This window comes from Lactuca sativa, chromosome 1 (genome assembly GCF_002870075.4).
Source record: "Lactuca sativa cultivar Salinas chromosome 1, Lsat_Salinas_v11, whole genome shotgun sequence".
In the NCBI taxonomy this organism is placed as follows: Eukaryota; Viridiplantae; Streptophyta; class Magnoliopsida; order Asterales; family Asteraceae; genus Lactuca; species Lactuca sativa.
The window spans coordinates 143,760,558-143,784,038 of NC_056623.2; the positions used below are offsets into that span (position 1 = coordinate 143,760,558).

The 23,481-nt window shown below is 34.8% G+C and overlaps 3 protein-coding genes and 1 long non-coding RNA gene across 11 annotated transcripts; 3 read left to right on the forward strand and 1 right to left on the reverse strand.

Annotated features, from left to right (window-relative positions):
* The first annotated feature begins 2,180 nt into the window (after positions 1-2,180).
* On the forward strand, positions 2,181-2,852 carry LOC111917467 (toll/interleukin-1 receptor-like protein). Its single transcript, XM_023913153.1, has one exon. It carries the CDS (start codon positions 2,181-2,183, stop codon positions 2,850-2,852), a length of 672 nt encoding a protein of 223 aa, XP_023768921.1.
* Positions 2,853-4,086: 1,234 nt separating this feature from the next.
* On the reverse strand, positions 4,087-7,710 carry LOC111917472 (uncharacterized). 8 transcript variants are annotated; one of them, XR_002858904.3, is made up of 10 exons: positions 7,285-7,710; positions 7,076-7,171; positions 6,941-6,982; positions 6,668-6,798; positions 6,514-6,579; positions 5,665-5,809; positions 5,354-5,567; positions 5,186-5,247; positions 4,990-5,087; positions 4,087-4,407 (listed from the first exon to the last, which is right to left on the reverse strand). It is a non-coding gene; the product is annotated as an uncharacterized LOC111917472 (long non-coding RNA). The 8 variants fall into 8 exon arrangements; XR_002858903.2 differs by having other exon boundaries at positions 5,186-5,418; positions 5,518-5,567; positions 7,285-7,709; XR_002858899.2 differs by having other exon boundaries at positions 5,518-5,567; positions 7,285-7,707.
* A 1,055-nt stretch (positions 7,711-8,765) lies between these two features.
* Positions 8,766-16,090, forward strand: LOC111917466 (disease resistance protein RPV1-like). Its single transcript, XM_023913152.1, has 8 exons — positions 8,766-9,263; positions 9,357-9,680; positions 9,760-10,360; positions 10,448-10,680; positions 10,770-11,322; positions 11,748-11,815; positions 15,841-15,951; positions 16,037-16,090. Exons 1-8 carry the CDS (start codon positions 8,766-8,768, stop codon positions 16,088-16,090), a joined length of 2,442 nt encoding a protein of 813 aa, XP_023768920.1.
* A 1,397-nt stretch (positions 16,091-17,487) lies between these two features.
* Positions 17,488-18,136, forward strand: LOC111917463 (putative ripening-related protein 1). The gene has a single exon (XM_023913150.2). It carries the CDS (start codon positions 17,570-17,572, stop codon positions 18,134-18,136), a length of 567 nt encoding a protein of 188 aa, XP_023768918.1. The 5' UTR covers positions 17,488-17,569.
* The last annotated feature ends 5,345 nt before the right edge of the window (positions 18,137-23,481 follow it).

Below are 23,481 nucleotides of genomic sequence, written 5' to 3' on the forward strand. Positions count from 1 at the left end.
ACAAATGGAAAAATAGAATATTAAGAATCATACCTGAGGATATGGGTGTTATAAACCCCTTGGTCATAATAAATTTCCAATACTACACTTCTACATTACTCCCGAGTATAATAAATCAAAACATTACCTTCTTCGAATTACTCCACATTACATACATATTATCTAGGGATTTAATATATAGGGAAAACCTTATAAAAACACAACATATTTTCATCAAAATCTTAAAAAAACCACTATATTATTTATTTGTACGTCAAAACCCTTATATTTTTTAAAATGTATCATTTAAAGCATCTCGGTATATCCTAGATAGCCGAAAATGTTAGGTAATCCATTCTCAACGTTTTGATCGTTACAATTCATTAGATTAAAAAAATTTTAAAAAATATAAAGGTTTAAATGCACTAAAAAAATAATATAATGGTTTTTTTAATCATTTCATGAAAATATATTAGGTTTTTCTGTGGGCAGAAAACCTTAAATAAGAATTTCCAAAAATATAAGGGTTTTAGTACACTAAAAAATAATATAGTGGTTTTTTTAAGCATTTGATGAAAATACGTAGGGTTTTTCTGAGATTTTCCCTTATATATATATATATATATATATATATATATATATATATATATATATATATATATATATATATATATATATCACCACATTCACTAAAATGTATAATAATTGACTAAGGTGCTGTTTGATTTTCTGAAGCAAAAATTCATGAAGTCTGCGGACCACCTCTGCCACCCTCTGCTGTAGAAGAGGTGGACTAAACGGCTGCAGATTGTAATAAAAAGCGTGTTTGTTTTTTTAACATCTACATACTGCTGCAGATATTAAAAAATTAAAATAAACTAATTTTATAAACCGAAAATAGCTTTTTAATACGTAAAATTTAATAATGTATAATATTTCGGTAAAATTAATGATATTTCAGTAAAAAATAATGATATTTCAACAAAAAAATAAAGATATTTTAGTAAAAAATAAAGATATTTCATCAAGAAATTATCATTATTGAATACAAAAAAAAAAAAAAAAAAAAAAAATCAACAAGAACAAACGAAAAAAAATGTGAAATAAAATTTTAACAACATATAATCAAAATTTCAGCAATAAAAAAAGAAGAAGAAGAGGTTGGAAGAGGCAGTACAAGTGCTGCGCCAAACAGAGCACGCGCAGAGGTTTTTGACTCAGAAGACTTCTAAAAAACAAACAGCTGCGAGATGAAAAATGTTGCGCGTGTGCTGCGTCGCGCAGCAATAAGAGGTTTGAAGAGGTTTTTTCTAAAAAACAAACACCTAACTTATGTACTTTTTGGTTTTAGTTTAGGAATCTACTAAAAGACACATAATTCACTTAGACCATAACTATAATTCAAACTTGTAATGCCCATATTTTCTTACTAAGTACACTCCAAGCATTCATCATTTATAGACTTATAAATCATTTTGGGCGTATACTAGCACTCTAGAATACTAGGAGTTATCACCATGAATTGTTCTTACACCAAAGTACATGATCCAATCCGGGCGCTATAATATCCTAACCGATCGACAACTCATACCCTCACGTTCCAGCAACGACTCCCTAATTAAAATCCCAATAACTAATCTCTCTAACTCTTTTTTGAATTCATTTTCTCAAAACGCTTCAAATGAACCATACAACATTGTATTTATACCTAAGAATTTTGAGGAAGCATGTCGCGTCCATTTGTGGTTATGTCGCTTCCGTGCAATCGTCTCAACTTGCGACGTGTCTTGTCTGTTTTCCATGTATACTCTCCTTCTGCCACCTGTCTCACCCTCATAATATGTATCCAACTTTAGTTTTGTATTCATTTTTACAATAATGGCTAAAAAATGCATGAAGGATTCTCTCCATCTCCTATGCGTTTTACATTAGGGTTACATGAATTCAGTAGTATCGTATTCCAGTCAGTTAAAGAGATTAATTTTAAGATTACAAATGTATTATTATTGTTATTATTAGTTCGATGAGACTTATGTTGCATATTATAACTCTTGATTATTTGGATTTCATGTAGGGACATTATGTAAAAAATCCTGACATCGAAGCACAAGTGACGGAAGCTGGTGACACCAACTTTCATAACCGTGTGGAGGATTTTCAAAATTTCAGAAGGGTGAAGATTCATCAAGACATTACTCATAATGGTTGTTCTATCTGAACTTTTAGAAGGATCTTCATCTTCTTCATCAACTCATGGCCATAATCCATCAACTTCTGGTCATAGTTCATCAACTCATGCTCATAGATATGATGTATTTTTAAGTTTTAGAGGTCTCGATACTCGTCATAGTTTCACTAATCACCTTTATAAAGCCCTCATTGATGCCAATATCATTACCTTCTTGGATGATGAAGAGATTGAAACAGGGGAAGCTCTAAAACCGGAATTGGAGAGTGCAATTAAGGCATCTCGGGCTTCTATTATCATATTATCTAAGAATTACGCTACTTCAACATGGTGCTTGGATGAATTGGTGTTAATCCTTGAGCAGCGTATGATATCGGACCACATTGTCATCCCAATCTTTTATCATGTGGAGCCCACCCATGTCAGGATGCAACAAAGTAGCTTTGGGGATGCATTGTTTAAGCATAAACAGACAATGGATGAAGAGATGGATGAAAATAAAAGAAGACAATGGGCTCAAAAAATAGATCGATGGAGTAAAGCACTTACGGAAGTTGCTAATTTAAAAGGAAATGAAGTAAATGGCAGGTACCCACATATTTACCCGTATTTTCATACTCCTTCAGTTTTGTTTGAAAACACATTGAAATTTTCAATATCATCTTTAGCGTATGCATTTCGGTAAGTTTCATCAAAATCATTGAATAGGCATATATTTGGTACAATAGGATAAATGAGATGCACAAAGCTGAATCTATGCTATCTGATCTTATTAATCAATTTATTTAGATAGATTAACTATTCTAACAAATTATACACGTTTGTCATACATTTATTTATTTATTTTAAGTAGTTCCCAATGTCTCAAGTGAGACATGAACCCTCAACCTCTTGGAGAAGGAACAACTTTTCCAACTTCTGATACCGGTAGGCTATAAGCTCTTCCGTTATTGCAATGACAATAATTTTTTATAAGTTGCTCCATTTATAATGAACCCTTGTCAATTAATTTTTATATGATTTCTATTAAGGTTAATTATTTCTTTATGGAGCAATGATTCATCTTTTTTCAAATTTATGCGACAATGTTAATTTTTTTTTTGCAAAATATGTAATGATGTTTGAAATTAGTAATAAATTGTGCAAGTAATTAAACTAAAATTGTTATGTATATGTTGTGGCATATATTTTCAAAATTAGAGTCACATCAGCGATTATGTTGACAAGTTAATTGTACAAAAAACATCTCTGCAAGTCATGTGCACAATTACATACTATTTCAGAAATAACCACCTTTAACTTCCAATAACTAACTTAGAACTACCCATTTAACATTTAACCGGCATAACCAATAATCATTATATGTCTCGGTTACCCTCCAACATGTTAATTTTGATGGTCTTCTAGAAACTAGTGAAGTTACAAGACCCATTAGTGAAAACTTTTATTACTTTGGTAGTTTTGGTCTTCTTATAGATAAATATTTATTTACACATTAGATATGTATATGGTTAGAATGAAAAGAAAATATGGTTTAATGCCGAGAACTTAACTAAAAGTTTAAAATTAATAGTTGTTGTGAAGGAATCAGATTTCTTGAATATTATCTTGTCATATCACTACTACAAAAAAGAGCATTGCCGACGGCTAAAACCATTGGTAATCCGTCGCTAATGCTCTTTACCAACAGAATTGTAACACACCAAAATCCGTCAGTATATTCTTGTCGCTAATTGTTTGTAACGGATTTCAGACAGCTATGACTAATTTTTAGTGACGGATTATCCCGTCGGAAATAGTAACGGATCACCAACATAATATATTTTGCAACGGACTACCGATGGAATTTGTTTGCAACGGATTACCGACGGAAAAATTTACTAATGAATTACCAACGGAATCTGAAATAACTTACTAACTGATCACCGACAGAATTGCGAATAACTTACTAACAGATTACCAATGGAATCTGGAAATGACTACAAAATTTTTTTGTGACAGATTAGCGACGGATTTTGGCATTATAAAAAAAATTTACAAATTAATGAAGATATTAAAACCTAAAAATAATTACATATTCAATCCATATTGTCAAATACCATAAATTTCAATCCATATTGTCAACAACCAATAGAGAAGGAAATAGCAATATACTTTACTATTTTTATCACAATATAGTGAACGCATCCACAATGAAAACATAATTTCCATTGATTATTGCAGGCAGAGACAATACACGTCTGCAAAAAACATACTTCCATTAATTTGTTTCTAATAGCATCTTATTTTATTTCTTTTCAATCTTATTGCATCATTATACTTTGAAAAATATACCAAATTATAGCAATAGATCCAAGATATCCCTAACCGACACTACTAATCACCTATTTATACTAAGTACTGACCTAATTGATCTAACAAGATAATGACCATATTGCCCTTAGTAACTAACTAAAGACAACTACCAAGATTAAACCCAGGCCTACTTAGAAGTGTAAAAGAAGTCATCACAGCATAAGCAAATCCCTTACCACTCCAGGGGAGGAAAAACGTTAAGAAACTCTAAAAAAAAAAAAAAAATAAAATAAAAAATCAGACCATTAAAGAGTTATCAAGAATAGAACATACTAAGGAGACAAAAAGTGCAATTTTTTTTTATTTTGTTTTGTTTTCATTTTAGGTTTGATTTATGGGGTTTTGGACTGAAATTGGTTTTATTTTTTGGGTATCTTGAGGAAGATGAAGAAAACAAGGGCAAAATGGTCATTTATCAAAAAACTTTTTAAATAAAAAAAAAAAAAAAGATTTAAAAGTTCAGTCACCTGCAACATCAACAAAGACCTCACGTTTGTAGCCTTTGTGTCTACCCAACCAGAAGAAGGGCAAGAACTCCACCAATTACAATTCCTGCCTTTGATTTCTTTGAAGAATTCACAACATTGTAATTTAATAAGGTTAGTAAAATGTAAAAAAAAAATAGCAACATACTACTTTTTTTATTTGTTTATTATATAATACCTTCCCAATTGAAGCAAATTTCATCCAAATAGAAAGCAATTTTCACTCCTATAAAAAAATACCTCCAGAAGTGGAAGCACAAGGGTGGGTATTATTAAAACCACAATTCAACATCATGAATAAATAAGAAGTTAAGAATTCTATTTTAAAAAGTTAAAATATATGTACTTGACTTTAGAAAGCTAAAATAAATGATCAGGTATTCACCACTCAGATTGTTGGAACCAAGTAAACTACATTCAAAAAGTAATTACAATGACACTAAACAAAATTAGAAATATTAACTACATAATCAGATAATGTTGATCTTTTTAGAGTATTGATTAACTTACATGAAAGTGATTCAGGGATAGGCCCTTCAAGGTTGTTTTGGCTCAAGATCCTACACATTAAAAAATATAAATGAGAAAAACAATCAAATAGTATCAATGGAATGTTAAAGATTCTTTATCTTTATATGCAAATAAGGTGTTGCTTACAAAAATTGAAGATTTTTTAAGATTTCCAAGTGAAGATTGTATTTGACCATTTAATTGATTGCTTTCAAGATCCAACATTGTGAGGGTACTCAGGTTCCCATATTCTTTAGGTATCCCCCCTGTTATTTGATTCCCTTGTAAAAAACTGAAAGTCAAAGAAAAATGTCAAACAACTCAATAATAGCAATGTGCTTTCATTGATTTGTTTATTATAATATTATAACCAAGTACATTTTATAAAGTACAATTCCTTATTAAGAAAAAAGCTGAAAAAGTACAATTTTTAATTGGAATAAATGAAGGAAAGATTTATAACACACCAATTAATGAAAATATGTTGCTATTTCATGCATTTAGACCAGTTATATATATATATATATATATATATATATATATATATATATATATATATATATATATATATATATATATATATACACTCCATGCATGTGTCAAGGGTTTCAAATATTTTATAGAGTAAAACACTAACTTGACATGCTTTTTTTGTGCGCGTATTGAGGTATGAAATGTTTGACAAAAAGTAGACTAAAATCGTACTTTCGCTTGACAAATATTCCATATAAATTATATGATCATCAATGTTATAGCCAGAAACCATTTTTCATCAAATTCCACAAAAATAGCCAAAATTGTTGGGATAAAAATACAACTTTTTATTAAAGAATCAAAATTCCATTGATGTTGTATTTGTTACACAAAAAAAAAAAAGGAGATAAGCTTTCTAGTGCTATTTTCGTTAATGACGATGAGGAGGGCATTCAAGTCTTTTGCTAAAATAAGAGAAAAATTGCAATTTTATAATTTTATTTTGGATTCTCCTAGACCTACAATATTGTAAGCCTTGACAAAACTTGTATTCTTGGTGACAAGGTTCCTGTAAATCCCATGAAAGACCTAAATTTAATAAAAAATAAATAAACAATTAATATCACACAAAACCCTAAATTTAATAAATAAATAAATAAATATTATAGTTACTTACACAGAAAATCATTATTATTTGAATCACAACTAACTTTATACCATGTGCAAGGGTTAACTTGATGTGATTCCAATCTATGAGTTGATCTGGTAAATCCTTAAGTGAAGTTCTCAATTCAAAAAGTGCATCTCCTACAAATAATAAAATTGTCTCAAAAGTTTTATGTCATTCCTAACAATTTCCTAACATTAGATATGAATGTCTTGGAAGTTGGAATAAGGATAAATAAAAACAGATACCATACTCATGAGTGATTTTTTATATAACTTTTACCTGTTTTAATGGCTTAAACTCAATTTTTGATTTTGGCAAAGCCTACACAAGATGTCGATATAGTTTACCCGTTATAAAACTGTTGCATCAATGAACAAGTAGCAACATCTGAATGTATTTAACAAATCTACAAACCTCATATGTGAATCGTCCTTCTATTGTGTCCAAGTCATGTGTTCCAATAGCAACCAATGATGTCAGCAACTTCACTTGTAACATACTATTCTCAACCTAAAATTAATACTCTAATCAGTGACTGATGTTGGTTAATGCATCACATCCACTAATTAGCTGGTTAAAACTCAATCTATGTGATAGAAAAAATAAGTTAGGATTTTCTTTACCAAAACTTTGAGGGAAAAAGCTGAAATTGGATTCAATGGTAAGGTCCACCGGCTACAGCAGCAACTTCAACGATGATGGCGGCGAAAAGAGAGTGAGGCGACGACTTTAGAGGGGCTGTAGGTTAAGGGGCGGTGGGTTGCAGGTTATACCGGTAGTGGGAGGGAGAAGGTATGTAGCATCGACGACTTTGGAGGAGCTGGAGTGATTTGCTGCCGCGGTGATGGCGGAGGTGCTGTCGTTGTCGTTGGCGGAGGCAGTGGCCGGTTGGTTGCAGATCGGAGATGTAGTGGGAGGAGAAAAAGTATCGGGTGACCTAGAAGGAGAAGAGGGAAAGTGAGAGTAGGGCGACGAAGCGTTGTATTTTTTTTAGTCCAGACTTTAAGATTCATATATTTACCAAATTGCCCCAACTATTTAAAAAATTTTAAAAAGAAAATTGAATTTTACTGATGGATTTCCAATGGAATATCAAACTTATTGATTTCCGTCGGTAAACCGTCGCTATACTGTATCCGATTACCGACCAATTCTATTCTGTTGCAAAACCATCACAAAACCGTTGCTAATATTCTAGTGATTTCTCGGTACGAAATCTGTTGCATTTTCCGACGGAATTTATATGTCGTTAAAATTTTGTTGCTATTGCTCTATTTTCTTGTAGTGGATCTATAAAGAGGTTAAATTGTTAGTAGTACCTAAAACAGGAAATAGTATTGAAGTAGCCTAAAAGCAAAAAAGAAATATTCTACATATGTCTAACACCAACACTTGTGATATAATTTTGATTTGGAATAAAATTTCCAAATCTAGTTTGTTAGTTTTTAGGATTGTGTTTTGTAATTTTTATTAAATCAAGTTTCAGGTTGGAGACAGAGTTTATTGAAGAAATTGTGAAGGACATCTACCGTAGATTGTATGTAACCTTACAGAGTGTTCGACCATTATTTATTGGGATGGACGATTCCATTAACTTCATCATATCATGGTTGAAAGATGGATCTTCACATACGGTAGACATACTCACTATTTCAGGTATAGGCGGTATCGGGAAGTCATCTTTAGCCAAACATGTCTATGGATTATATTGGTGTGAATTCCACAGAAGCAGCTATATTGAAGATATCACAAGGAAATGTGATGGAAAGTTTAACGGTTTGCTTGATTTACAAGAACAACTCTACTATGACATTTCAAAAACAAGGTCAATTAAAGTTGATGATGTTTCAATATATACCTCAAAGATAGAGAATTCACTAGCCCGTAAAAAGGTGTTTATAGTTCTTGATGATATCAATAATCTTGTTCACTTGGAGGCAAAGGTTTTTATCCTGGAAGCAAAGTTATAATAACAACAAAGGATAGATGGTTGACAGAGATTTGTGCATTACTCAAAACAAACATCAAACCCAAGCATCTAAAATACTTCCTTGAAGGCTTACATGAGACTAAATCACGACAACTTTTGTGTTACCATGCATTCATGTGCAACTATCCCAAGGCAGGTTATGAAGAGGTGTTAGATAAGCTTGTGAAGTATTGTCAAGGACATCCGTTGGCTCTCGAAATCTTGGGAAAGTCTCTACATAATCGGGATGTGGCGTACTGGGAAGGTTTCATGGAAGGACTAAAGAAAGAAATTAGTTCCCCTATAAATAATGTCTTGAGAATGAGTTTTGACTCTTTACCATCCGACAACGATAAGGACTTGTTTAAGCATATTGCTTGTTTTTTTGTTGGAATAGATAGAGAAGTTAGCGAAACAATATTAGAAGCATGTGATATAAACATAAGATCCGGAATCACGAATCTCCTTGACAAATGTCTTCTTAGTATTGGATGGAATAATGAATTGATGATGCATCAGTTGGTTCAAGAGATGGGAAGATTTGAAGTAAGTCAAGAATCACTTAACAAGCCATGGAAAAGAAGTCGATTGTGGTGTCATAAAGAGTCATTCAAAGTATTGAAACATAAAAAGGTAAGAGGTCATGTATGGTTTTAGTAGTTTGGATGTCCAAAATATTTTATATTGCCTAATTTGTTTATTTGCTTTATGTTTGTTTCTTCTTAGGGTAAGGGAAATCTTCTAGGCCTTTCCCTTGACATGCGCATGCTTGAGAAAGAGAAGTTGGGAGGATCATTTGAGTTGAAAACGGATGCATTGAGTAACATGGATAGTCTTATGCTACTACAACTTAATTATGTTCACATGCATGGGTCTTATGAGAACTTTCCAGAAGAAATAAGATGGTTGTGTATGCATGGGTTTCCTTTAAAGTCTATACCTTTAGACTTACCTATAGATAATCTTGTTGCTCTTGACATGTCATATAGCAATATTGAATCATTTGTCGGTTGGTATAGTAATCCTCAAAGACTTGAGAAGAGGCAAAAGGTAAACTTATCGCATTTATTATACATCCATGTTAGTTGATGAACTTCAATACTGTACTAACTTATTTCCATTTCTATAGGTGGATGGATCGTGCTTAAAAGAGAAAAGGTTGTTTGGTTCACTAAAGATTCTAAACTTAAGTTTCTGCAAACAACTTCATAGTGTTGGTGACTTTGACCAACTCCCTACACTTGAGAGGTTAATACTTAGAAATTGCATCGGGTTGCATGATGTTTGTGAATCAATTGGGCAAGGTGTTGAACTTGTCCTCATCGATCTGAGCTATTGCAGGAAGCTTGAAAAACTTCCAAGAAGTATATGCTTGTTAAAGAAGGTTAAAACAGTGTTGCTAGATGGTTGTAATCTTGGTGAATCTCAAATCAAGAATATGGAATTGGATTCATTGGAAATGTGCATGGTTAACACCACTGACATAAACAGAAGAACCTCTTTCTCTGCATTTATGGGTGCTATACCAAGTGATTTGAAGTCATTTTCAATGTCTTTGCCAAGATCTTTAGTAAGGTTATCACTTGCAAATAATAATTTGTCCCATGAAACCTTTCCCATGGACTTTAGTTGCCTATCCATGTTAAAGCATTTATATTTAGATGAAAACCCTATCAGTTCCATGCCCAATTGTGTGAGAACCCTTCCTAGACTTGAGATACTTACCATGGGTAAGTGTAAAAAGTTGAAATCAATCGAGTATCCTCCGCGTACGCTAACAGAGTTATTTATTAATCCTTATGGTGTGGATTATATAGAAAAAGTTGTATTTGATCCAGATATGTCCCCACTCCAGTTATCAATAAACTGGTCAGATTACGCATCTTGGATAGATTGCACACCTTGGTTATATGAAATTCAAGGCATGGTCAAAATCCAACCAATGGTGACTGTCGAGGAAAAGGTATTACATAGCTTGGGCTGGACAAACTTTGACTTCCATAACTACAGGCGTGCGGGAAGTAATTCTTCATTGAAACACGGAATCCAGGTTTTGTTCGATCACTATATCCGTATTTATATGTGAATCTGTATAATATAAATCTGATGGTGATTAATTAACGTGGTTGTATTTGGCAGTTGTTTTATGAATTTGGAATATTCAGCACAAAGTACGAGGAGGAGGAGATGCCGAGTTGGTTTACAAATAGAAGCGTTGGGCCATCAATATCATTTACCATCCCATCATCATCTCCAAACAAACTTAGAGGAATCAATTTATGCTCTATGCAGAGATTGCGAGGTTCGGATGAGAGGTCTCCATATGTATTTGGTCAATTCCCTAAAGAGCCAATGATGACAATCAGTAATATAACAAAAAACCGCATGTGGATATACGAACGTCACAAGGACTCAACTTCTACAATGTGTTACATTTTGTTAAGTCATTGGATGTTTGGGATGAACGAGATGGAGGCTGGAGACCATGTTACTATTACTGTTACAGCACCAGCTGATGAACTTGTAAAGGAGTGTGGGGTGAGTCTTGTGTATGATGATGGACAAGAAGAAGGAGAAGAAGATGCATTGGATTATTACAAGTCATGGAATCACATAATTGGTGGAGATCTCTCTCCTTTTCAAACAGAAACAGGACAATATATCCTACACAACTGGAGATTTTTACGGCCTGGCATTATATTGTATCCCTATCACCGTAAATTCGTTACGGACGGCCCCGAATATCAGGGTAGATTTGTCATTTTTATTAAATATATTATCGTAATGTCTTATGTATAATAATCTCATGATGGATAATGACCCATTTGTTTTTAGTCGAAAAATAAATGTTTCATCCAACCCAAATCTACCCATTTATCATTGATTTTATTGAGCTCTTCTCTAGAGTTTGTTTTCCTAAACTATGAAAAATAAAATTTCTACTTCTAGCTTTTAAATGAATCAACCCAAGTAGTTACCCATTTGAATGGGTCTATGTTAACTCATTAAGTCTTGATATGTTGGATCACATAAATATATTGGGACTCAATACAAACTACTTGTCAAAGTGGATGTTTGTGAATAAATATTAACATATTACTTTTTACATGTTTTCAGGACAAGACAAAGTGTGGTTTAGAGCTTTATCCCCAAGGAATCCTGGCATACTTGTTCGTGAATGTGAAGTATTTTGACACCCAAACCTTTATGTCATTACATGAATAAAGGTCTTTTAATTATTGTCAATTATTTTTAGTTGATTTCGATTTAATTTTTTTTGGCCGTACCTGACAAAAAGAAACGTCCTTATAAGGACATCTGGTTGTATCTTTCAAATTTAAAAATTCTCTTCTATCAACAAAATTAATTTTCACAATATTTGTGATTCAAACGTTTGACACTACCGAGTCGATTTATCTTTTCTTCTTCTTGAGAATTTTAATCACACAATTCAGTTTTCACTTCTCTCAAAACTTCATACAATGCCTTTATTGTAAGTTTTTTGAATTCCTAATGTCTCGTTAAGGTTCTCCTCCTCCTTCCAAACTTCCAACACTTCATTTACCTGCATTTCATTTTCCTCCACTTGTTGACTTCAAATCATTTTCTCTACAAGTTTAGAGGCTGCAAATGTTTTTTGAGTTCATTAATAGAAATATTAGAATTGGAAAAATCAAATACTTGATCTTTTGATGACTTTGTTGATTTCAGATTTGCAACGCTAAGGAAGAATTAAGTAGGCTTGTTTGTCCCATGTGCACTTTCTCATTCGTCTAAGCTTCTTAATATTTCTAGAAATTATATTATCCTTGCTTCACCACTTTTTTTTGTATTGCAATCACTGGAAAATTGATTTTCTCGGCCATACCTGTGAAACTTAAAAACATCATCACTGGCCAGTTCAACTTTTATCTGGAAGGTGTTAACTGGAGGTTGTTGTTTGTAATCTTTTCTCAAAGATGTTTCCGTCTGTTTAGAATCTTCATGAATTTGTAGAAGTTCTTTGTTAGAAAATCCAAAATTTCATCATATTTTTTGGACCCCAACTTTCCTCGGCATCTATATATAGTTAATTCACCACAAATGCACTGTGGTTTGCTTCACACTTTGTATTTCCTCTACACATAAATTTAATATTTATCTTTTTTCACTTGAAGCATTTTCAACGTCCTAACAAGAATACTATATATACAAGTCAAGGGTTTCAGTTACTGACTCTGTAGCCGATATTTTAAAAATTGTTGTCATCGTTTAGGCCTTGTAGTCTTCTATTTTTATGGACTTCTTCTGATCCTTGGGCTTTATTCTTTAACATGTCCCACATTTATTTAGCTGATTCACATATATGTACAAACAAACCTAAAGAGATCTTGTTGTATTGTATTGCCATCAAGTGTCATAGTCACTAGGGTCGAGTTCTCACCATTCCATGTAGTTGTAAGAATGTCGTAATATGCCAGCATGATGTGTAAAGGCGTGTTAATAACAAACTACCACACTCTGGAAAACAGTAAGAAATTGTTTAAGTATATTACTTGTTTTTAAGTAGTCATATTAATAGAGGCCTTCTGAGGGTAGGACAAAGCAACAGATTAAGAACGCATAAATTGTTTCAATAGTTTGGAAGAGATGTTGTTGATAGTTGACTATGGCGTCATGATGAGTCATTAAGTCTGTTAAATCAAGAAAATGTAACATAATATAAATACTCCGAAGTTTTTATCTGTTTTCGTAGCATTTTGTATTATCTTGTCTGTATAGTTTGTGAGATTTTATATTTTTGTTGTTTTTCCTTTAAGGTTAAGGGGGAATCTTCAAGGTCTTCTTCATGACATGAAAATGCTTCAGAAAGAGAGGCTGCAGTACATGGCTTTGTGAATTCAAAATAGATGCATTTAGTAAGATGGGTAACTTAATTAATCGCATGAAATTCAATGAGTTATATCCTAATTTTTTCCAGAAGAATTAAGATGCAGGTTTGGTTTTTGTCACCTCTAGTAACGATTTATCTTTTTGGTTGTTTTACCAGTATCTTTGGTTGCCAAAAATAGGGGAGGACAATATGAATGGTTTTTAAGTTAATTAATATGCATGTAAGGAAAATGATGCAAATCAAAATTAATGTTGTTTTTATTACATTATATATTTGTTTTTTTGTTGATTTGGTTCCTGTGATGAAGGAAAATACTAAAATGTGATTGCTGAGTTGCCATGATCGTCACGTTCATTTTTTGATTCTATTTGGTTCAGTAAGGTGAAATTCCAAGTGATATAACTGGGAAAATCAATTCTGTAGCTTAGTCACAACTTTGTCCATTTCCTTGCTGCTATTTTGGTAATAAAATTAAGTCTCCCATTTCAAAATGTTTGTGTTTCTGGTGACAACATATGTTGTCCGTTACATTTTTTTTTGTTCTCTTGTGTCCTTGTTAACATTGATAGTCAACCAGAGGAGTTCCCACTCCCTGCTTAAGGCTGAGCCACTCGACATACCATTCCCATGGCATGATCATCAACATTGGAACTTCTGAAAAGAAAGGAGAAGAGAAAGCAAGTTAGCAAAAATAATCTAAATGCATTGTAAAGTGATGACACAATTACATACATAACCATTGCAAAATAATTAGTAATTTAGGTTTTTTTTTCTTTATGCATGACATGACAAAGTACAATGTCTTATGTCATGTCATGCACGATGAAAAATGCCTAAATTACTTGGATGTTGTGGTCATTATAAAAGATCAAGAGCAGTCTTTGTCCCACCTTTTTAGACGATATAAAAATTTATAATTTTTGTCACATTTCCTAAGTTCTGGTGGGATTGTCCCAAAATTCCAAACACAACTTAAATGGCTTCGATTTGATTCATTCTGCTTTTAACATATTAATACAATCTCAAAGGTTCATATTATATATATTAAAAAAAACAACTTTTTTTGTAAGAACTTTGAGAAGACCAGATTTGTAGCAGAGAAGTGTTGGCGGTGGTGAACCGGATACCGCCCATCGAGCACCTTTTTCCGGCAATTATGGTGGCCGACTACGAAAGGGGAGGCGGCAGCATCTGGCGGCGGGTGGCTATAGTAACTTCTCGATGTAGAGGCTGAAAACAAATTGCCGAAATCACTTTTACATTTAAGTGGTGGTGGGTTTTTTTTTAAATAAAAATAGATAATAAAAAAAATGGAAAAACAAACTATAAGGGCATAATGGTCTTTTTAAGTAGATAGAGACCAAAAACGATAGAAAGATTCAACTTTGGACCAGTGGTGCACCAAGGTTTCGTTTTGGACCAAAAACACATAAATTTACCAACCATAGGGACCATTTTTGCAATCTTGTATTTCTGAAAAATAAGTTTAAGTCCAATTTTTTTGACACATGATTAATCCAAAAATAAAAATATCATGCAGATTTGGTCCCTAGAAAATTGGAATGCACTTGACTTGTTGTCCTCCTCATTTTCTTTTATTTACTACAATATGTCTATAAAAAAACGACAAAACTGCAAATTTGGTCCTTGTGGTTTGCAAAAACCTTTGGATGGGGTCCAAAAAGTTTCCAGCTTGCACCGAAGGTCCAAAATGAAAGTTTTTCATTGTTTTTTGTCCAAAAAAACTTGAAAAGTCGGTTTTACCGTTTTTCATTTCATTTTCTATTTTCTTTATTTATTTTGGTATTTAAATAATTAAAAAATCTCTCTCTCTCTCTCTCTCTCTCTCTCTCTCTCCTTTTACCCTTATTTGTCGGATACTATTGTTCTTTACCTTCTTCATTCTACCGTCACTGCCCTTCCTCCAAGAGAAACACCGAATTTCACCATAGTCTTATACCATCAGCATCCTGTAAGAAAATATCGATCTTCTTACTATCGTTCTTCACCTTCTTAGAATCATTAGTTCTTAGATCGGATTTAATGGTTTAGGGTTTTATGCTCCCTCAATTTGGTCACTGAGATTGATGAAGCATGAATGACACATGTGTGGATCATCGATTTGCAGGTTACAATAAAAGAGGTAGATGAAGGTTCAGGTCAACAATTGAAGTTCATTGGAGTCACCATCACTGTCCTCTAAAATTGTGTTCATCTTTTATCCTCACAATAAAATCGGAGCAAAAACCATTCCACAGCCCCATTCACCGACCTTCACCACCACTCATCGATTCCGCCATTATAATCGATGATATTACAACGTTTTTTTGAAAACAGATTGTCACATGGATTGGTAATAGAAGAAAGGTTTTAGAACGAGAAAGAAGGAGAGAGGAGAAATATTTTGGGATGAATGGGTTTTTATTTATTCTTTGGTTCTTGTCTTTGGTATGTATAGTTTATATGTGATTTCATCCACAACTTTGAACCCTGCAATCTTGTTCCTCAGACGACTTTGAATTGATGATTGCAGTTACTTCTCCAAGAGAAAAAGCTTGGGGTGGGGATGCACAAGAAATCGATATAAATATATATGTTTTCTGGACTCAATCCTATTGATGAGATTGTTTCCAGTCGATGTTGGTGCTTTGCGTTGGAATGTGAATATGTGTGTTAGTGTGTTTGGCTTTCAATTTCTTTATACGGCTTCATTTTGGATTTTGTTCATCAATTTGGGGATATCTTAAGAAGATGAAGTTCATGAGATTTGAGAAGACGAACGGAGAGAGAGAGAGAGAGAGAGAGAGAGAGAGAGAGAGAGAGAGAGAGAGAGAGAGAGAGAGAGAGAGAGAGAGAGAGAGAGAGAGAGAGAGAGAGATAGAGAGAGAGAGAGAGAGAGAGAGAGAAAGAGAAAGAGAACGGTGAGTTGGGTGGGGATACTTTTTTTTCTTTTTTCTTTATTTTTAATTAAAATAGTATTAAAATAATTATAAAAAATACAAAAAAAAATAAAAGGGCATAATCGTCTTTTCAAAAAAATTTGGACCAAAATCACATAAATGTTTTGATTTTGGACCTTCCATGCAAGCTCGAAACTTTTTGGACCAAATCCAAAAAAATTTTAATACCACAGGGACCAAATTTGTATTTTTGTCTAAAAAAAACCCTAATAACCTACCCAACCCAACACTTTTCTTTTAATGTAGCAAACCATCTCTCTCTCTCTCTCTCTCTCTCTCTCTCTGGTTGCCACCACTGGAAATATCTCGCCGGAGCACGACCGTCGTTGGACCACAGCCTTGATGCCATCTGTTCTTCTCCACCTTCACCGGAGCTTCCATCACGTCATTGGAACTTAGGCTGGCCACTAACGAATCTCTCCTCCTCTCTTGATCTAACCTGCATTTTATAATTAACTCCTCTGATCTTGAACCTTGCTTTGATACCAGTTTGTCGGAATCAAGTATATAACAACATCTCATCTGCAGGAAAGATTAATGCATATAAACAGGAAGATGGATAATTGGATCGATCTGTGCTAAAAACAAAGGTTTTATTAAAAGCACAAGAACAATGTACAACGAATAGATTCCATACACAAGTCAAAAGCATAAATGCATATCTAGACTTGTGTTTGAAACAACTTGAAAAGAGTTAAAAATCCAGGTAAAGACAAAAATGAATTAAAGCTAGTTTCATTGACGCTTAAATTAGCAATATCTATAATGTTAGCACACGAGACTACACAGTTGTACTGGTCTCACCAAGAGATAGATAGGACAACTCCAAAGGGAAACTACTTTCTTTTATTAATAGAAGGGAATTTAGACGATTTACTAATGCTAAGAGAGTTTTATTACGTCAAACAAAAAACAAACATATAATATATAATAAAATATTCATAAACTTCTCATTATAATAAATATATTTTAGCTAAGTCATCATGTCATGATCATTGATCAGAAAATTGGCCATTTCTGAAAACAAAATCTCATATAAATTCTAATTGACTCCACCCTACTTTTCATCAAACATTCATTTCTAGCGAGAGATAGAAAGAACCTCAATGAAGAGCTTCAGCATAGGTGCATTCCTTCTTGGATTGCTGATCATCCTGGTTTCATTTCCACCAGAGATTTATGGAAAAACTTGTCACCCAAGTGGTGGCATAAGGGGAAGGAAGCCCCCTTCAGGACAATGCAACATTGAAAACGACTCAGTTTGTTGTATCCAAGGCAAGTTCTATACCACCTACACATGTTCACCGCCTGTTTCAAGTAGTACAAACGCTACACTAACTTTGAACAGTTTCCAGAAGGGAGGTGATGGAGGTGGCCCATCAGAATGTGACAAGAAATATCATTCTGACGACACACCTGTTGTTGCACTGTCAACAGGATGGTACAAAGGAGGGGATAGGTGTCATAATTTCATAAGGATTAATGGTAATGGGCGAAGTGTGAAAGCCATGGTTGTAGATGAGTGTGATTCTTCGATGGGTTGTGATGAAGACCATGACTATCAACCCCCATGCCCTAATAACATTGTTGATGCCTCTAAAGCAGTTTGGAAAGCATTGGGTGTATCCCTAGAAAATTGGGGAGACTTGGATATCACCTGGTCAGATGAATAAACATCTCTTACTATGTATATGACTCCAGTACCAAATTCCTGTCTTTATGCTTGTATGTATGTATTTGAGTGTGATTACCTTTGAATATTAAAAGTTAGTATTTAAATAGTAAATACATAGTTGTTCTGGAAGAGACAATTATAAGGTTATGTTTGGCGCAGAATAAATATTTTGTAGGTGATAAAAAATTACAGTTGATAATTTAGTTGTAATTAATTAATATAAAAAATAATATAAAATAACATGTAGGGCATATTCGGCACGCAACGTTTGGGAGTTTCTGGCTTCTAGCATTTAAGAAAACACTAGTAAAAAAGAAAAAGTCTTGTTTTGCGATAGAAGTGTTTAACTTTAAACCTAAACAAAACGCTCAAAAACCAAAAGCTACATCAAGTAGCTTTCAACAAAGCACTCCAAAATCAAACACTACCCTCTATAAACTACCTATTAAACGCAACCCGGTGCCTGGTACAACTATTTTTACCTAACACGCCCTAGAAGATCGGTTTTTTTAATAATTAATAAAAAATATATTTGGAAGAATTTTAAAAAAGTCCAATAAGCTTGTTGACACATTAGTCTACCTATCATTTTGAAAAAACTAGTTTATAAGTTTTTTTTTTTTTTTTGTTTAATTATTAAACATAACAACCTAAATGAATTCGTGAAACAAGTTAGTTGTAGCGTCTAACTTTAACAAGTGTTGTACCTCCAATACATGATAGAAGAAAATGATTCGGTTGCTCACATTAGGACAACTTTTCACCAAACCACTAGTTTGTCAATTGTTAAGCTGATATATACTGTGACATCTGTTTTTTTTTTAACAATAATGTTATATAAAAGTTATCAATAAGCTAGGGATTACAGGACATTAATAGATTAATCCAATCTTGGGGTTACACCACTTACCCCACTCACGATCTTCTCCTAGGTCTACTTTTCAACCAATTGAATGCCGTAATCTTAATTTCACTTGCCAAAACTTCGATCCTCATGTTGCTGCTATGAAATATTAGATTTTGGGTTCGGAGAATATCAATTAATTTGGATAATTTATAGGATCATGATTGCAATCACTTTTTCAAAATCTGTGATTTCGACCCTTATGCCTGGGGTACCATGAAATCTGATTTGGGATAATCCAAGAGAGAAAATTTGGAAATCATGCCACTTCCGAATTCGAAACACAGAATAAAATACCTTGTTGTTTTGTATTTTTCAGAGATAAATCAAATCAAAAGTATGATTTTTGTGTGTATAAGGTATGTAACCCGTTTTCTGGAACATGCATTTTGTTCTTATACAAGAGGGAAAAGTAGTTGGTGGTAGTTACATGTACTTTTGGTGCCAAAACAAGCGGAACAACCTCCATGGGCTTTGCCTCTTGGATCCCTCTAAGGGTGCTGCCCCTAGACACCGCCAAGGCTCTGCCTCTTGGACCCCTCTAAGGGCGACACCCCTAGACATCGCCAATGGGCGCAACCCCTTGGAACCTGCACGTGGACCCCCGTACACCTGAGTTCACATTAATCACCTAAGTGTGCACCCGACACTTCCATACTTGTTAAACAAATAAAACTCAGCTTATCTCAATATAAATAACAACTATACTAAAATTTGTTGATAACACTAAAATCACCAACATTCCTCCTACATTTTAGTGTAAACCTTAATTAACTTAAAGCAAAACAAAAACAAACTCATGTATAAATGAAAATATCTTGAAGATTGAATGTTCACACTATTATAATACACATTTCAAATACTTTAGAATCAAGGTGTCCTAAGGATTGAACACATCAACGCATTTGAGAAACTGAAGATACTATAAGCATAAGTTAAACACAATATCTAATGTTTCATATTTGACACTATTACAACCATGTGTTCTTATCCATTCATGAGTGCATAAAATCCTAGCCCAATCTTTCTGATGCAACAACACTTCACACTTACATAGGTAGTCCTTCTATATCATGCACCTATTCATGCACTTTTGCAAAAGCATTTTTAAGAATTAAATCAATCTACTTTAACTCTACAGGTTATAACACATACCATGGGATGCAACAAAATAATAGTGCTCCAATCTTCACCAACAAGCTTTCCATATTAAGTTCAACTTATAACATTGTATTAGAAGGGAATTGGGTATCTCACCCATAGAGATATCAAGTGGACCGTAAATTCATCCCTATAAAAGACTTCTTTAGCAAGTCTCTAGCTAAACCCTTCGTCAAGTGATCAACTAAAATCTGTTGATATCAAGCAAGCTCAACAGAAATCATACCATGTGTAATGAGCTCGCATACTGTAACATCTGGAATTTCAGGTATTATATTTATTCGTTGAATTTCAAGTTTTGTGGAAGAACTCGGCAAGTTGATGCGTAGACTCGCCGAGTAGAGACGCGAATCATTATCCGGGTGGATGGCTGGACTCGGTGAGTCGCCCCAAGGAGTCGGCGAGTCCACGCTGTTTAATGAAACCCTAATTCCTCGGCTTTGGGGCCTATTTAAAGGGACTTATGGCCGTCATTTGCGCTACTAGACCCATAGAGAAACCCTAAGTGAGCTAGAGCGTTTGTGAGAGGAAAGGAGACATTTCTTGATCATTTATTAGTGTTTTTGCAAATAGAAGAGGACCAAGACAAGAAAAGGCTGAAGAGGGTGCTAATCTAGTGATTCCAGGGCTCATAGACTTCATTTTGAGGTATTCATTCGACCCTTCTTCAGTTTATGGTGTAATTCTTAGAGTTAGGGCTTTTTAGCCCCTTTAGAGGATGGTTATATGGAGTAATTGGTCCCTTCTCGTGTTGGTGCTGTAGATCTGTACCCAAAGAGGTCCAGAGACCCTTTTCCCTTGAGCTTTATGGGTGTTAATGGGGGTAATGAGCTTAGGATGTCATGTTAGAGGTCATATCTTCAAATAAAGCCTTTGAGCCTTTGCATGAGCACCAAGATGTTAGCTTTACGTGATTATAATGCTTTGGGAAGCTGGATCTACGGTTTAGAGGAGCGGATCTGACCTCAGGAGGTCAGTTCAACTTGAGCATGGCATGAACTCGCTGAGTCCAATAGCCGACTCGATGAGTAGGAAGAGGGTTTTCCCGATAATCACATAGTTGGTGACTCACTGAGTTGGGGAAGTACTCGGTGAGTCAGAGGGAATCTAGAGGACAGAGTGCACGATGGTACTCGCCGAGTTAGGAGCCGGACTCGGCGAGTTGGGTCGGGACATTTCAAAAATTGTGATCAGAGATGATTTGTAGAGTTGAGGTTGACTCAGTGAGTCGAATGAGGACTGGGAGAGTAAAGAACACGTGTGGACTCGCCGAGTCACAGTTGTGCACTCGGCGAGTTTGGTCAAGGTTGACCGTTGACTTCGTTGACTTTTAGGGTTAGTCAATGTTTGGACCTTAGAGTCATTGGAAGGGTAAGATAGTCTTTTACCCTTCCTAGAGGATGTTTAGAAAGAGAGAGATTAGCCTAGCCCTGAGAGTTGTATTAATTAGAGTATTTATTTCATCTGATTAGGTAGGTGTAGACCAGAGTTTACCGAGTCAGAGATTTACTGAGATATCCGAGGTGAGTCTTCTCACTATACTTTACCTTGAGTAGGTAATCAGAGTTATGTGATACAGTGTTTGTATGCTATATATGTGTTATGTGTTACACTGCATTATTCTATGTGATTTATGATGTGCATGTTTACAGAGTTAGAACCTGAAGGTTCATAGAGATAGAACCTGAGGGTTCACAGAGTTTGGGTGCACGGACCCACAGAGTTATAGCCTCGAATGGCTAATATGTGTTATATATGGTATTTTGGGGAACTCACTAAGCTTCGTGCTTACAGTGTTTTGTGTTATGTGTATCAGGTACTAGTGAGGATCGCGGGAAGGCGTCGACTTGATCAGTACACACACGGGATTTTTATGTAATGAGATCTTGGGATTGATATATGTTATGAATTGAGTTTTAATCGATGATGTTTTTATGAATAATGTATAAGTTATGTTTTTATAAAATGCGAAAAATTGTTTTGAAATTTACAGAGTTACAAGTTGGTATCAGAGCCTTGGTTTGAGGGATTCGAGTACACATTCGGGCGTATTTGAACTCATACTGAGGATTTGAGAAATATTTTCAAAAGAGAACCAAGTTTTCTAAAAAGAGTAAAAGATTTTTGGAAAACGCAGAGCAGAGTCGTGTGTACGATCAATCAGCGCTCGAACGGTGATTTCCCAAAATACCCTTATGCTATATGTTTATGAGATTGATATGATGTATTCTCGTGCTAAGAGTGGGCTAGGTATTCCTATTAGGACTAGAGTGGCCTGATTTGTGATGCCTTAGCCTAGGGGGTGAACTGCTATGAGATGCTTGAGAGTGAGTAGGTAGCAGTGAGGAGCTTATGAGAGATCTGTTAGAGAGTGGATTATGCATAATAGAGTACTTGGGACTTGGGATCCTAGGAGGAGGACTTGGGGTGTATAATGATACGGTGTGGACGGTAGTATTGGGCCCGTACTACTAAAAACACCGGGGCGGTATACAGTTCAAGTAAGAATCTTCGGGATGCCAGGGATCAAGGAGGATGAGTTATCGAGTATGAGTATGCTCGAGTGAGTTTCTAATATATCGTATGTTGTATTTCAGAGGTAGATCATGGTGACGACACATCATGCGCCAGAGAGCAGCGAGACTAGTGATGAGGAGATCCGCCGGATCATCCATAAGGAGGTGGTTGCGACCATCAGGGCAGAGATACCAGAGATGTTTGGGTCTATTAAGACCACGCTGATTGAGACTTTTGACGAGCGTTATGCTGCTCTTTTTGAGGCTGTTGTTGCAGCGGCCACCGCAGCCGTCATTGCTGCTAGGCCGCAGGGGGGTGACTCATTGTTGTTCAGGGAGTTCAGCAACACGAAGCCACCAAAGTTTGATGGGACACAAGATCCAATTGCAGTGATGAGATGGGTATCTGACATTGATGGGTGTTTCTATACATGCTCGTGCCTAGAGCACTTGAGGGTTCGGTTTGCGCTGAACCAGCTTCGCCTGGGGGCGAAGGACTGGTGGAAGTTCGCGACATCACACTATTCTCCAGCAGAGCTTGCTACTGTGACCTGGGAGAGGTTCACCGCCATGTTTCGTGATGAGTACGTTCCCTCGGTGGAACGGGATCGGTTGGCACATGATTTTTTCACCCTCAAGCACGGTACGAAGTCTGTTACGGTTATTACTAGGATGTTTCATGAGAGGGCGATGTTCTGCCTTGAACACGTGTCTATTGAGCAGGCACGTATGAGCCGTTATCTGAGTATTTTGAGGAGAGAT